Source organism: Cnephaeus nilssonii, assembly GCF_951640355.1.
Source record: "Cnephaeus nilssonii genome assembly, chromosome: 13".
Lineage (NCBI taxonomy): Eukaryota > Metazoa > Chordata > Mammalia > Chiroptera > Vespertilionidae > Cnephaeus > Cnephaeus nilssonii.
Genome location: NC_137084.1, coordinates 8,743,703 through 8,758,199, shown reverse-complemented (window position 1 = coordinate 8,758,199; position 14,497 = coordinate 8,743,703). Strand labels below are relative to the sequence as shown.

Here is a 14,497-nt window from a genome sequence, read left to right as displayed (position 1 = left end):
AGAATAAAGGACTCTTGAAGCCATATATCCTAGAATTTCTTGAGTTATGAGCCCCAAAGTGGGTCGATGTCTTACATAGTCCTCCTTCCCAGGATACACACGTGTGTGCAGTATCACGTTGCCTCACCCCGGCACGTCATTTCTGGAGCACAAGAATTTGAAGGCTCTCTCCAAAACGTGCCTCCAGGCAGCGATTTTCAGCTCAGTGTCAACCACAGTTTCACCCAGCAAGGAGAACAGAGTCTGAACAAACTCTGCCGCTTCACAGCAAAGGCCAAGCAGGGGTTTCAGCGAGACAGATTTCTGGCCCATCTGGCCATGATGGATGGCTCTGGCTCCAGGCCCATTTTTCTCCCCACCAAATAAGGTCCTCTGAGCAACATAAAACAGTGCTGCTTCTCTGCCTTTAATGCCCGCTCGGGCTGCTTAACAGCCTCATGGCAAGTGCTGCCTGTCACCGAGGAAGCAGAAACATATTTACAAAGCTGCTTGTGGAAACCAAGCTGCAGGGAGTTTCCACCTCCTCTGTGGGGAGAGGAGCTCTCAGGGCAATGGGGGAAGTCAGCAGTTCCTCCCGAGCCTGCATCTCAAAGCGGCTCTGACAATAGAGGGAAACTGCCTCTCAGAACAGGGGTGTGTGTGTGTGTGTGTGTGTGTGTGTGTGTGTGTGTGTGTCAAAATAAGGGTTTGATGACTTCCCTTCCGCCACAGGTGTGCAAATGGAATTTTAAAAACTCTCAGCAAATTTTCTAACTTCACTCTGATTGCTCTCCAAAGGATGACCCACAACCACTTTGGAGCTAGAAGGACATGCAATCAGCATGCTGTGTTTCTGCATCTTAGGTGAGTGGAAGTGACATTACAGGGTCTCGCGTAGATTCCTAAGCAGGGTGGCACTTTTTATCACACGGAGACTATGGGGGTGGACAGTCAAGAGTAAAAGAACGTGCTTCCATGTCCTTGGCAAGTGGACAGGTCTCAGCATTACTCACTGCTCCCAAAGCAACCCTTCCCCACCCTGCAGGAGGAGCGTCAGGCTCCGTCCTCTTCTCTTTCCCCCTTAACCTGCTGCCCTCCACAGAGCGGTGGGAATACAATCACTGGGCAAGTCACAACATCCCATCTAACTTAAGTTACAATGACTGGCTGCCCTGTGTCACCTTAGCGATCACCTTTGGAAGTGCGGCCAGTGTGGGGGCACTGGGGAGAAGGTCTTGGCACCTTTTACAGAGCACTTCTGTCGTCCCACCATGCTGGAGAAAGGCGCCATTTGGAAAATACAATCCTCTCTTTATGACAAAATTCATATCCGTTCTGAGCTGTCTAAAGTGTTAGAATGGAAAAGAAACAGAAAAAAGCGTATCCCTCTCTCTCCCCCATGGATTCTGTTAGCCAGAGTTGTGACAGCTCATGTAATTCTCACAAGGACCCTATAAGCAGGTACCATTTGTATCGCCACTTTATAGATGGTAAGGCACAGCGCAGAAGGTGAAGTAACTAGCCCAAATTCACACCGCTACACTGAGCTGGAACTTGGACGCAGCCCAGCTCCGGAGGCCCCGAGCATAACCGTTCCAGAGTAATTCTGTGAACGCTGAGAATAATCTATGAGCCACTGTCAATTAATTAAAAATACCTTTTAAAAAGGAATCACCCTGAAAGTAAACACGAAAGAGTGGCTCCTCTCATGGGGAGCTATTTTGCTTCTTGGCTTTGAGGTGAGTCACCACCTGCTTTTTTCCCTCCTCTTAGCTGAGTGGGCACTGCAGGTGGCTGGAGACAGAGGGTCAATCTGGAGAGTCAACACTGCTCCATAACCAAACAGCCTCTCCCACCGCCAACTCACACCTGCTTTTTCTCCTTTTGTAAAATCCACAGGCTCACAGAACCCCTCTTTGTCATTCTATCTGCCTCTGAAACACAATCTCTACCTTCAGCCAGGGCTTCCCAAGCCCCCGGGAATAGTGGTCATTGGCTCATCACCACGTTGATCCTCCCCTTTATGGAGGGAGGGTCGGCCCAAGATGAGAGGCTGAAATGGAGGGAGGACCGGACAGGGAGGATTATGTGGTTTTGCCCCTTAAAAAGCCCAACCATCAATATTCTTCAGGTATGGGGCGCTGTGCATGGCCTCCGCATCCATCCACTCTTCTCCCTGTGTCTCGGGGGGTCTAAGCTGGCCCAGCTCCATTGGTGAGGTCTGATTGAGTTAAATCAATCCGTGTAAGCCTCCTCCTCCCCTTACCCTCACTGCTACAGTTTCTGATACAGGGGTGGGCCCTTGACCTACAGCGGCTCAGTCAGAGTACAACCCATAAACCCTGTTCACATTTGCGAAGAGAAATTCTCTTCTTGCGTTGGTCAAAGCAGTATGCAGATGTGAGGCCCGAGGCTGTGCAGCCATTTCCCCCCAGAGAGAACCAACCTGCAGATAAAGCCAACACGTGCAGAGGACAGTGCTGCCCGAGGCAGAGAAATGAACCGGAGCCCCCACCACACCATGCCCGGAGTCACGGTACCCAGCACATTCCCTTAACGACTTAGGATAGTTTGAGTTGGGTGAGCTTCCTGTTCTTTTTTTTTTTTTAATATAATGTGATTTATTTATAAATGAGAACAAATTAACAATGAACACTTTCAGAAGTTGAAAACGGACACCAACAGTACTAAATACATAGCCTTTTAATTTTCTTCAAATTCGGAGCTTTAATTATATAAAGATGAGTAGTCAATTATGTAACCTAAAAATATTTACTTATTAAACTATATTAATACTTTCAATAAACTATACAAAAAGATAAGGAGACAAACATGCGCATTTGTAGAATTGCACGTCAGTCATGCCAGATCCCTGTGAGGGAATTCCCAACGCGACCTCATTCGCCTGTGAGGACACAGAGTAATTCTTGTTTAGACATACACATTCATTTACTTGTCCGGCCTGGTCAGCCCTCCACTGCTTGATGCTTTCCTTCCGCTATGAATGTGCACGTCCAGTTGCCTGCTTCTTAGAGCAGACGTTTACCTTCCTCATCCACCAGCCATTGGAGGAGGACGGGGGCCACGCAGATGATCAATTCGGCCCTTTCTCCTGGGAGGCTTTCCTGCAGGCCCTCTGCCATCATCATATCTGGAATCAGATGAGTTTCCGTAGCCTCTTCCCTTTTTTCACATCTTGCCGAAGCAGAGTTTTGAAAAACAAAACCACGAACTCAGCTCTTCCCCAGAAGAAATCTGTTATCAAAGATAATTTCCATGGGGACTGGCTCCTGCGGTCCAACACTTGTCCCTTCGATGTAAACCATCTTGATCCTCGTGCCCCTCCTCGAGCTTTCCGTTCTTTTAGCCAAAGCATCCCCGCTGATCAGCACCCTTTAGACTTAACTTTAAACGGTGGTAACAGCCTTTTGTCTATACTTTTCACAGGCCAGTCAAAGCCAATGTTTACATAGTTCAAAGTTATAAATCTGCCCCCTATTTTTCAGGTCTCAGCTCAGGAGTCACCTCTTCTGGTCGACACACTTGTTAGTTCATTTGCTCAGCAAAGAGAGACACTGCATCTCCTACGTGCCAGTTCCTATTCCGGGTGCTGAGGTTTCCAGCATGAATAAAACATGATTCCTGTCCTTGAGGAGTCCGATGGGGAAATGATGTACATAAACCTGCTTCCCGGCTGGAAGACCGGGAGTAAGAGCTTTGATTGGAGTGAGTCCCAGGTGCTACTGGAACACCAAGGACAGGCATCTAAGTGAGGCCCATGGCGATAAGGTGTCAGAAAAGATTCTGGGGGAGATAATATTCAACCGAGTTCTGAAAGCAGTGCCTGGACAGGCGGGTCTCACCTGGGAAAGGGGTTTGCCCCAGGGTACATTTGGTAAGGTCTGAACACATGTTTGGTTGTCACAATGGGGAGGTGCTACAGACATCTAGTGGTTAGAAGCCAGGGAGGCTGCTAAACATCCTATGATGCACAGAACAGCCCTCCAGACAAAGGATCACCCAGCCCCAAATGTCAATAGTGCCGAGGTTGAGAATCCTTGTCCTGCACGGAGCAGGTTGGAAGGAATGTTCAGAGCAGAGGGATGAGCATGTGCAAAGACACACACACACAGACGGGGCACCACATGACGAGTCTGGGAAGGGCACGTGGGGCTGGAGACAAGGGTGGTGAGCTTCGGCTAGAAGGGCAGGCCCTGGCCAGACAGAGGGTGAGTCCTGAGCCAGAAGCTGAGCGTTTGAGTCTATTCCCTGAAGCTGTGGGAGCTACTGAAGGATGTTAAACAAGGGTGTATGGTTTTGAATTCCTCTGGTAGTTATTGGACGGCTTCAGCAGGTGAGTACTGGGGACTGGAACCGGCGGAGGCTGTGGGACAGACAGGCTCGAACCTTCAGGAGGACTCCCTGCTCCCACCCAAGGTCACTGCCACAGCAGAGTGTGTGTGTGTGTGTGTGTGTGTGTGTGTGTGTGTGTGTGTGTGTACCTGTCTGTCCGTAAAAGCACCTTGGACAAGCACTAGAGTTAATCCATCTTTCTCTTCTCCACAGAGCCTCCCACAGGTAGTACATGTGGGGTTTTTGATGCTAATGCCAGCAGAGAGGTAAATATCATGCATAGTAAAACCTTTGAAAATCCTTAAATGGGCCACATAGTACACATACATGGCTCAGGTATACAACCTTATAAAGAAATATGCAAAACATAATCTGCAATGTACAATATGAACAGAATATACGCAAATGTTTTTGTTTTGCAATATTTAAGTTACCTGTTTCCTTTGTCTTTCAGGGCCTATGCTGTTGAATTTTCCTATGTTCATCGCAGATACGATGCAATGATTCCACTGCACTCAATACATGTTTGCTGGAGGAAAGGAAAGGGACAGCAGTTCCCAAGGGGGGTTCTCATTTGCCTGCTGGCCTCTGGCTCCTGTGGGGGTTTGGAGGCCACATGTGGGCCGAGGAGAACAGGGTTGGGGGACTAGTGCAGAGAGGACGCCGTGCTGTGCTGCTCAGGACCGGAGAGCACACTCCCCCCAGCTTCGGGCGCACGGCCAGCTGCTCAGCTATCGACTGGGAATTGACCTTGTTACTCAGGACAACTCTGCAGGTCCATGCGAGCTCCTGAGCTCCCCGTGGGTGAGCTGAGACCGTGTGGTATCTGTGCACAGCCCAGCTTTGAACTCTGCCCAACCCTGCTTCCTTCCCTTCTCCTACAGGTATTCATACCAAGAGCGTGCTGGGGATCCTGGCCTACAATAAGCGGCTACACTGGTCAAGAGGCGGGGGTGGGGGTGGGGGTTGGGGGGTAGGGGAAGGCGGGTAAAGAGTAGGAGCAGGAGGCATCCAGATCCGAGGGAATCAGAGAACGAGCAGGCAGATGGCACTGTGCGCTCACGACAGAAGGGAAGCTGCTTGTCTCCTGCCCAGCGGGAAACTGCCCATGTTGGGGGCGGTCCTGGGCCTGCAGGGAAGGCCTGGCTCTGAGTGAGGCCACTAGGCAGGCCATCCTGAATCCTGGCCTGCTCCCTCCTAAACCTGCCTCCTGCTTCCTGACCCCCTTCTCCCCACGCCCCACCCCCCCTTGCCAAGGGGCCTCCATCTTTGTGGGGTTAACAAGTATCTTTCTGGGCAGCCACAAGCCAGGTGAGATACTGCCTACGCCCAAAGGCCCCCTTCACCACCAAACACACCCAAAGGCCCTCTTCACCACCAAACACCTCACCTCTGCCTCAAGCTCAATGAGGGACCCAGATTTCTGATGATCATGCATTTCCTTTGGATTAAAAACCTCTGTTAAAATACAATGTACTATAAATTAACTTAAGATAACAGACTAAGCCAGGGCTATTAATAGCTGAAAGCAGCTGGCAGAGGTAGGATAAAGAAATTGACGGCTGAGATGGGAGACACACGTAACACGGTTCTAGGTGGGATGCTGAGGGGGTGACGGTGGGGGGAGTGGGGTCAACATAAGAGCACCTAGTTCTTCGGGCGGCAGCAGGTGGAGGCGAAGGACAAAGCCTCCAAATCCAACCATTTGCCTCTCAGTGAAACTAGAAGCTGATTGTACTTTGTCCTGGGAACACCATGAGCTGCCAGGACATTCCCATGCTTTGCCCTGGCCTCCGACCGTCATGCCGAAGCAGTAAGATGCTGGGAGGGTGGGAGTAGGTGAGCAGGAGAGAGTCCTGTTAATAATGGGATTTACAAATGTGTCTAGAAGGCCCCAGACTTGCTATAGGCTATTGCAGTTAGGGGGTTGGGGGGTGGGGGGGAGAGGAGGGCAGAGGGAGGGAGGAACTTTCCAGATCATATTTCATCCCCTTGCAAATGGAACCCATCAAAACAACTGTTCTGATTCCTTGGCCTCCTTCCAGTAACCACTGCTCACCTGGATCAAAGGGAAGCCGGCTGCATTGTCAGCCCAGAGAGGCCAGCAAGACCAACACCCCATCACACACAACTCAATGCACCCGGCCTCCGGCAGGCGGCTGGGGCCTGCGTGCTGAGCGGTGCTCCCATCTTCCCCTTTGCTTTGCTTTCCTCCACCGATTCCCCCGACTGCTTCCCAGTCCTGCTCTCATCTCCCTTTCCCGTGGTGCCGTGCTGGGGACAGTGGATGGCAGCTGGAACCTCTCTGCAGCGTGCACTCCTGTAGTGCGGAGGCTGACGGCTAAGCTACATGCATGTGGCCCTCCATGAGCTTCTGGTAATTACGTGCACTAGTGTGCAGTCTGGGCTGAGGACGTGAGGCAGCGCCCATCTTTCTGCTCCTCGTCAGATCCAGGGCAGCCACTTCCCCATCTTCCGGCTTCGGGCAGAGGCAGCGGCCCCTCCTCAGGAATGTTCTGGAACATTGCTCCAGCCCTCCGACGACTTGAGGAGCGCCCAATTCTTCATAGTCATGTTTTGTCTATTTAAATGGCTTCGTGTTTTCTGCAGCTGAACCTTCTCTGGTGTAGCACCCCTTTTTGTGTAGACTAACATGAACTTTTCAGATGGAAAAGCAGCTGGCGTTCCCGAACATTTCACACCATTTCCCGGAAAGAACGCCTCTGGAATGAGAACCGGTGACTGGTTGCCGTGGCAGAGCCTTCCATCTCCCTTCTGAGGTGCATCGATGAACCCATCACCCTTCTTCACGTTCTCTACCCACTGCCCACGTTTTAGGGTCTGAGCCCGCCATTCTGCCTCGAATGCCCTCTGAGTGCCTCCGGGGCGTGGAACCTCGGACAAGGAGCCCAGAGAGACCCGAGGGCAGTAGCTTACAAAGGTCTCTAGTTCCGCGACAGCAGCGTTCATTTGCAAAGCTGTAATTCAGACAATCCATTCAGTCTCCTTCACAGCCAAGGCACATAGCTGACCCCATTCCTGTCATAGATTTTTAAACTCCAAACACAGATCCAGGTTGATTTTTATTTCTGGGGAACAATCGGATTATTACTTGCCCTTTGGAAGCAAAGTCTGATTCATCAGCTACAGGCAGAGGTTATTAATTCGGCCGACTCAGGGCGGGGGGTGGGGGGGGGGTGGGGAGAGGGGATCACTTGGGTTTTTATTCTGCCCCAGAATTCACATTTGGGCCATTTTCTTTTTCTCACTGCTTCATTGTTTTCTATGACTTTCATTTGGAAAATAACATTTAAAAAATATTTTGAAATACAGATTTCTTTTTTTTTTGCTTTTAAATATTAGGCTGACATGATCTCTTGTACCCATTTTATGCGCTGGGAGGGATTCATTTCAATGCCAAAATTTAATTTGATGATATGGTTGGGCCATCTAGGAGTGACCAGTTTTGGACAACTTTCTAAAATCATGCATTCTTCTAACGGGGGTGCTTCCTTCTAGAAAATCACTACCCAAATGAGCCACAGGTTCTGCCAGGAGTGTGTTCCATCCCTCCGTTGTTAGCGTGACTAGGAGGTTGAGAATTCTTGCAAAACACACTGATTCCCAAAGCCCTGGGAGCCAAGAGGCTCTCCTGTGCGGGCCGGAAGGGGAGCCCATGGGAAAACCTGGAACAGTCCAGGCCTCCCTCAGTCCTGGCGCTAAGATTTGCCTGTGGAACATGTATTTGTTTGTTTGCTTGCTTTTTACATGCAGGCTTTTCTGTTGGGACTCTAACGTAGTCAACTTCGGGAAAATTCACAATTAAATCAATCTCCCAGGGCTTTGGTTCCTACCAGGTCAAGGAGCAGCTACCCCTGGTGTTTCCTGATCTGGCAGAAATGACTGGAAATTCTGGCCCGGCTTCAAGTTCCCCAGTCCCAGTAGAAAGACTGACATGCTTCCAGCTGAATGCCCTGCTCACTGCTGGGCGGATGGATTCTTTTGCCAGGAGTGCCTTGACTTTTTTGGAAAATCCAGAGCTCAGAAAATGAGTGCATTGTTTAAAACGATGACTCTTCTCTTTTTCTACTTTATCTGCTGGTCCATTTTTTTTTTGCTTGTGTGAATGCTCCATGCAAGAATTCTCGTGAGACCTGACATGGAGCCTCTTCGAGAGATTCAGAAATATAGAATATCTTCTAGTCTTATGTTAGGTGAGGACAGATGTTTAGGAGGGTGGGTGTAGATAGAAGTCATATGGCATGGTGATTAAGGAAATGGACTCTGGAGGTGGGCAGACAAATTAGGTGACCGCTCTGTGCCTTGGTTTTCCCATCTGGACAATGGGCATAATGAGAGTACCTGGATGGCTTTGCCAATCCAATTAGACAATACGCAGGGAAAGGCTGGAATAGGGGCTGGTCTACGGGGTGCAGTCAGTAAATGATAGCCACTTTTCATATGATTAGAATCAAGAACACAGGAGGAGACATAGGAAGCAATTTCTCTCTCATAGCCAACAGTCCATATTCTTAAAAGCTGTTCCCTAGATGATCATTTTCTCCCAAGGAAACGTGTTTGCTTATTATTTCCGAGATCATGTGCACACTTCAAAGAAATGTATATTTTTAAAAAGTCTATTAGTGTCTTCCTAATGTAATCTATGATTGGAGTATTTGTACATGTTTGTGAGGGGGTGAGCAACCTCCTTTTAAAAATCATCTCTCTCCTCCCAGGTAACTTACTAACACGACATTCCCAAAGTACTCCAAGAGTGAGTACTCTCAAGCATGGTACAGTGGTTAAAAGAATATGCAAATGTTCTCTTTCCAAAACACGGAAACCTCTGGCCTATTTCCTCAAATAGTAAGATTTATGTGCCTAGAATCTCACAAGAAACCTATAAATACTAATCTTGAGATAACGTAAGAATCCTGTCATACCTCAGAGATGCCTTTGCAGAAGAAAAAGCTCCCCCCACTACAAGCAGCCAGAAAGAACAGGCACTGTTGGGAGGGAGAGATTAACAGGAAAAGCCCAATGCCCAATATTCAACCACAGGCTGACTGTTAAATTGATGACCGAGTTTGGTATAAGAAATACTTTGATGAGGAGAGAAATTAATGTTGAATACTTTAATCTGGAGGGGGGGGGAAATGATTTGCCCAGAGCATCTAGAATTTCAAAAAACGAAACTATCAAACTGTCTTATATTAAAAAAGGAAAAAGAAACAAGAGAGAAGGATATCACCACCAACACAAACATCAAGTTTAAATATAAGGAAGGTAATTAGAAATTCAAATTAGGTAGGCTATCTCTGATTTTAATCGGACCATTAAAAAATTTCATTTTTAGCTATTGTAGAATACAGTGACCAATCCTGAGGGGGCGGGGAGGGGAAATATTCTCGCCATTAAATTAGTATGGTATATTTAAGAAGTGTCATTTTCAAATGACAACCTCACAAATTATGACAAAGCTTTATCCAGACATATTTCGATCATAGCTCGGTTACAGAAAGCTTTTTATTTGTAATAAGAGAAACACTTTAGGAGAACGGGAAAGGAACACTTTTCATAAGACCTAAGAGTATATTCAAGACCATCTGAAATTCCAGGGCTGGGTGAAGCTTCCTGAACATCTCAGCAGGGTATCGTTCATGTGAGCGCAACTCAACAGGTACAGTGACATGTGACAGGAGGCACAATGTGACAGGAGGCACCAAATCATAACTGATCATCTGGGGAAGTCTGATGGGATCAGCAGAATTTTTGCAGTTTGGAGATATCACTGCATATTGCTTATACTTCATCACATGAAATCACCAAATCTCTCTGTTGACACCTCACCGTGTCCATGGCAAACTGAGAAGTTATGCAATCAACAAATCCAACTCCTCAGCATTGCTATGGATTAAAAGCAGCCTGTATTCAAATGAGTTCTAACCCATGGCCATGGTTCTTACTGAGTTTCTAAGAACAGAGTTTAGAATCTGAGTTTAAGGCCAATACTGGACTATTTCTAGATGACTGCATTTGGAAATCAAGACCCTTGTACCAATCATTTCTTACTCTGGCAATTCCAAATAGCCTTACTTTGCAAATAGGTAATAAGAAATAATAAAACAGAAAATATCTTACTGCATTTTAAAATTCCACAGCTATATACTAAACTGAAACCTACGGGATACTCTATGCCTTTTGCTTTCAGGGAAAGGAAAGCTTGACCCAACAGAGACTCACATCATATCCGCTGTTACGAATTCCACGCCGGGGTCGCTCCCGCGTCACCAGAAGGTCCATCTCGGTTTCCCCCGGACTAGGGCTATTCAGAGACTGCCGGCTTCGGTAGACAGAGTTCTTCGTCTGTTGCCTGTAGAAAATCCAACAACTGTTATGATGCAGCAAATGCCCTGACAGATGGAATTCTCCACTGATCCAAAATACAGGCGACCAATGAAGGGTTCGGTTGGATTCACCTCACAAATCTCAGAATTGATGGTATTGGCTCCCCAGCCACCGGGGGCCATAGAAATAGTGGAATAAAGATTTTTTTTTCTTCCAGATGTTATAACCATGTGGCTGAACTGTAAATGCTCTTTCATCTGGTAACTACAATCCATCGCAACACTGCAACCTCATCTAAAATCCTGCTGATGGCTAGGCCAAAGGCTTCCCCAGGACCCTTAAAAAGAGCTAACACTGGAAGAACAAACTTGCTTCTGTTGACTGTTGACTCAGCAGCCTCCTGTTCCTATTAATCTTTCTGATTCTGCAGGCAGGGTTCCATGATGTGTTAATAAACCCTCAGGCTAATGGGGTGCTTAATACTGCCACTTGGATAGACGTTCTTTTCTACCTTCACCACAGTGGTCTCCCCTCTGGCCTAAGGAGTTATAAACTAGAGGCAATCTGTGGCTCCTCCATCCATTGGTCCTTCTGTCCACCCATATCTAGTATTTACTGAGTACCTACTATGTTCCTGTCACCATGAAAGATGATGGAGATCCACAGTGAACAAGACAGAGCTTACATTCTAGTGAGAGAGACAGATAAACCACATGATAATTTCAGAGTGGCACGTGCTCTCTAAACAGGGTAAGCCCCTTGTGTAAGAAAAACAAGGAGATGAGAAGCACAACAAAACAGTTGTGGGGATGTAAAGTACTACATAGGGAATATAGTCAATAATAATAACTATGCATGGTAGCAGCTAGGTGCTGGAAATATCAGGGGGAACACTTACAAAGCATATGATTGTCTAACCACTATGCTGCCTACCTGAAACTAACACAAAATAATATCGAATAAACTGTAATTGAGAAAAATTCTAAAAGCCAAAATAAACACACACACAAATACCTGTTCATCTAGACTTCAAAAATGTGACACACACTTCAATAGCTGATAGCTCAATTTTGAACACATTTTAATAAACACTGCCTTTATAATTATTCAGTGTACTAGTATGTATACATTTTGGGGGGATACCCTATATATGTGATATTCATATGCGTGTGTTTAATCAACGATAAAGTATAGTATTGTTGGCAATAAAAGCCTTATAATAATGTTCAGAAAAACAACAAGGGGATGTCGAGGGTGATAGGATGGGGGACGACTTTAGACAGGATGGTCAGGGAAGGCCTCTCAGGAGAGGTGACAGTTCAGCCGAGTCCTAGGCAGCCACACGCCCACCTGGGCACCAAGCACGTCAGTCCCAGGGGGCAGCCCGTTCAGAGGCCCCACTCGGCTCCCCCTTGGAAACGCCGACATTTGCCACCACTGTCCTGTTTCCACTTGTCGTTAGAGGAATTTTTTGAAGAGGAGGAAAACAACAGCAACAAATGAGGCTTGTGGCTTGGCTTTGCTTTTTCCACAGGAAGTAACAAAGTGGGGAGTGAGGCCCCGTGGGGACAGGCAACTTTCATGTGATCCTTTGAGTGACAAAATCACCAACTTCCTTCTCATCCAACAAGAAGTTTCCCTCTGTTAATAACTTGCATTTTAGAGCATCTATCCTGAGAGAACTCCCCAGATACCACCTATTTTCTGTCTTGATTCTAACATGCTATCTATTCACGGGTTGAAGGTAAAACAGTTGCTTTATTTGTTCTCAGTGGCTTTGTGGGAAACCAGAAATCTGGCACTATACATGCCTTTTCAAGATCACACCCCCACCCACCACCCCCGAATGTCAAAGCATGGCAGTCACACCCTGTTAATCTAGACCAGACAATAGGACTCCCAAAGCAAAACACTACCCTCAAAATTAGCCCAGAGAATGAAACAAACACCAATTGACCTACGCCCTCACCACGAGGGCTTACACCTTTTTAGAGAGCACCTGTGATCTCTGCTTGCCTGGTACTCACATGCTGTTCTCTGTGGCATTCACTTACTCCAGGGGTTGGCATGAGAATCAGGCTGTACAATCACAGCATCGCACCCCCGGGGCCACAGGGATTGGTCAGAGGGAGTTGGTCCGAGGACACTGAATCCCCGGGCTTTTACTAGAGCAACCAGGAAACAGGCATGCTCTTGGCATTGAGGTTTCTAAGAAGACAGACTATAAGCCTAGAGGTGCTGCTGCCGCTGAGAGGAAGAGCCTGCCTGAGAAGGAGCCAGCTAAGAGTGAAGAGAGAGCAAGACAAATATGGGAGACATTGCATGATCCCTGGGATCTGGCCACACCGGAAGCCCTGACCTTTCCATTATGTTCAATAACAAATTCCCTTTTATTTAACCCGTTTGTGCTGGATTTCCATCACTTGCAAACAAAAGAATCCTGACTAATGTAAGAGTGTAAAGCCGGCCATAATAAAACGTGCCCTAGAGTTGTCTGCAATGAGAGGCTTCCTTTAGGAATGGAGCGCAGTTTTGTAAAACAGAATCTGTCCTGAGTGATTTAAGAGAGACCCCACAGAACTCTCTTCCTTGACCTACTTACAGACCTTTTTTTTTTTTAAAGTAGATTTCACAGCTGCCCTGAGATTGCAATTAGCCCATTTAGAAAAGATTTACTAATAAGGGTGGTTGGGAATAAAACCCCAGGATTAGTAAAGTAGGTTATTTTGGAAGCATTAGAAATACAACGTGAGATTGTGGAAGCTCTTTCAGGAAACATGAGTGTGGGTGAGAGCTTAGATGCTGTAGTGCACGCTAGCCGCCTTTAGGGTACACAGCTTCTAGGCTGCTGTTTACTATGAACCGCAACGGAGCAGACCACCAGTGTGCACGGTGTGCAAGCAACTACTTAGAAACAATTAGGCTCCTGGGTAGAGAGATTACTTATTCTAACCAAATAGAGTTCCAAGAGGTGTGTTAATTTCTTGTTGTTATTTTGCTATATTCCTTAAAAGTCAATAAATTTGGAAACTTGCAAATTTGAGAAGTAAGTTTTTCTTACCTCTAAAAATATAATATGTCTCAATTCAGCCTCCTCAGGTACCGCCTTGTCTCATCCATGTAGGCACCAACTAAATGGCCAATTCAGTACCTGAGGAGGCTGAATTGAAATGCTAAATTTTGTTTGATTTTTTAGGAGCTTTTAAATCCTACTATAGTTTAAGAAAGCAGTTCCCAATCTGTGTTCTAAAGAAAATGTGGTACACATATACAATGGAATATTACTCAACATAAAAAGAATGAAACCTTACCATATAATATCTTCTAGCCTGGATGGACCTAGAGGGTATTATGCTAAGTGAAATAAGTCAGATAGAGAAAGACAAATCCATATGATTTAACATATAGGTGGAGTCTAAAAAACAAAATAAACGAACAATCAAAACAGACTCATAGATACAGAGAACAGACTGATGGTTGCCAGATGGAAGCGGGTGTGGAGGATTGAGTGAAAAAGGTGAAAGGGTCAAGAAGTAAAAATTGGTAGTTGTGAAGTAGTCACAGGGATGTAAAGTACAGCATAGAAAATACAGTCAATAATACCGGAATAAATATGTACGGTGCCAGACGGGTAGTAGACTGATCAGGGGGATCGCTTCACAAGTTATATAAGTAAATGTCTAGTCACTAGGCTGAACATCTGAAACTAATATAATACTGAATGCCAACTATAATTGAAAAATTTAAAAAAATGTTAAAGCTTCAGCGGAAAGTTTTGTTAATTTCTCAAATAGCTTCCAAGTTAAGTTCTCATTTG

General features: G+C 46.5%; 1 protein-coding gene across 3 annotated transcripts in view; it reads right to left on the bottom strand.

Annotated features, from left to right (window-relative positions):
• Window positions 1-14,497, bottom strand: part of KIAA1549L (KIAA1549 like) — a gene marked incomplete at its 5' end in the record, with an annotated part of 219,082 nt that overhangs the window by 20,075 nt on the left and 184,510 nt on the right. For all 3 annotated transcript variants that reach the window (XM_079789060.1, XM_079789061.1, XM_079789062.1), the window contains one exon: window positions 10,576-10,705. In XM_079789060.1, coding sequence (XP_079645186.1) covers window positions 10,576-10,705 — 130 coding nt within the window. The remainder of the gene's footprint in view (window positions 1-10,575; window positions 10,706-14,497) is intronic.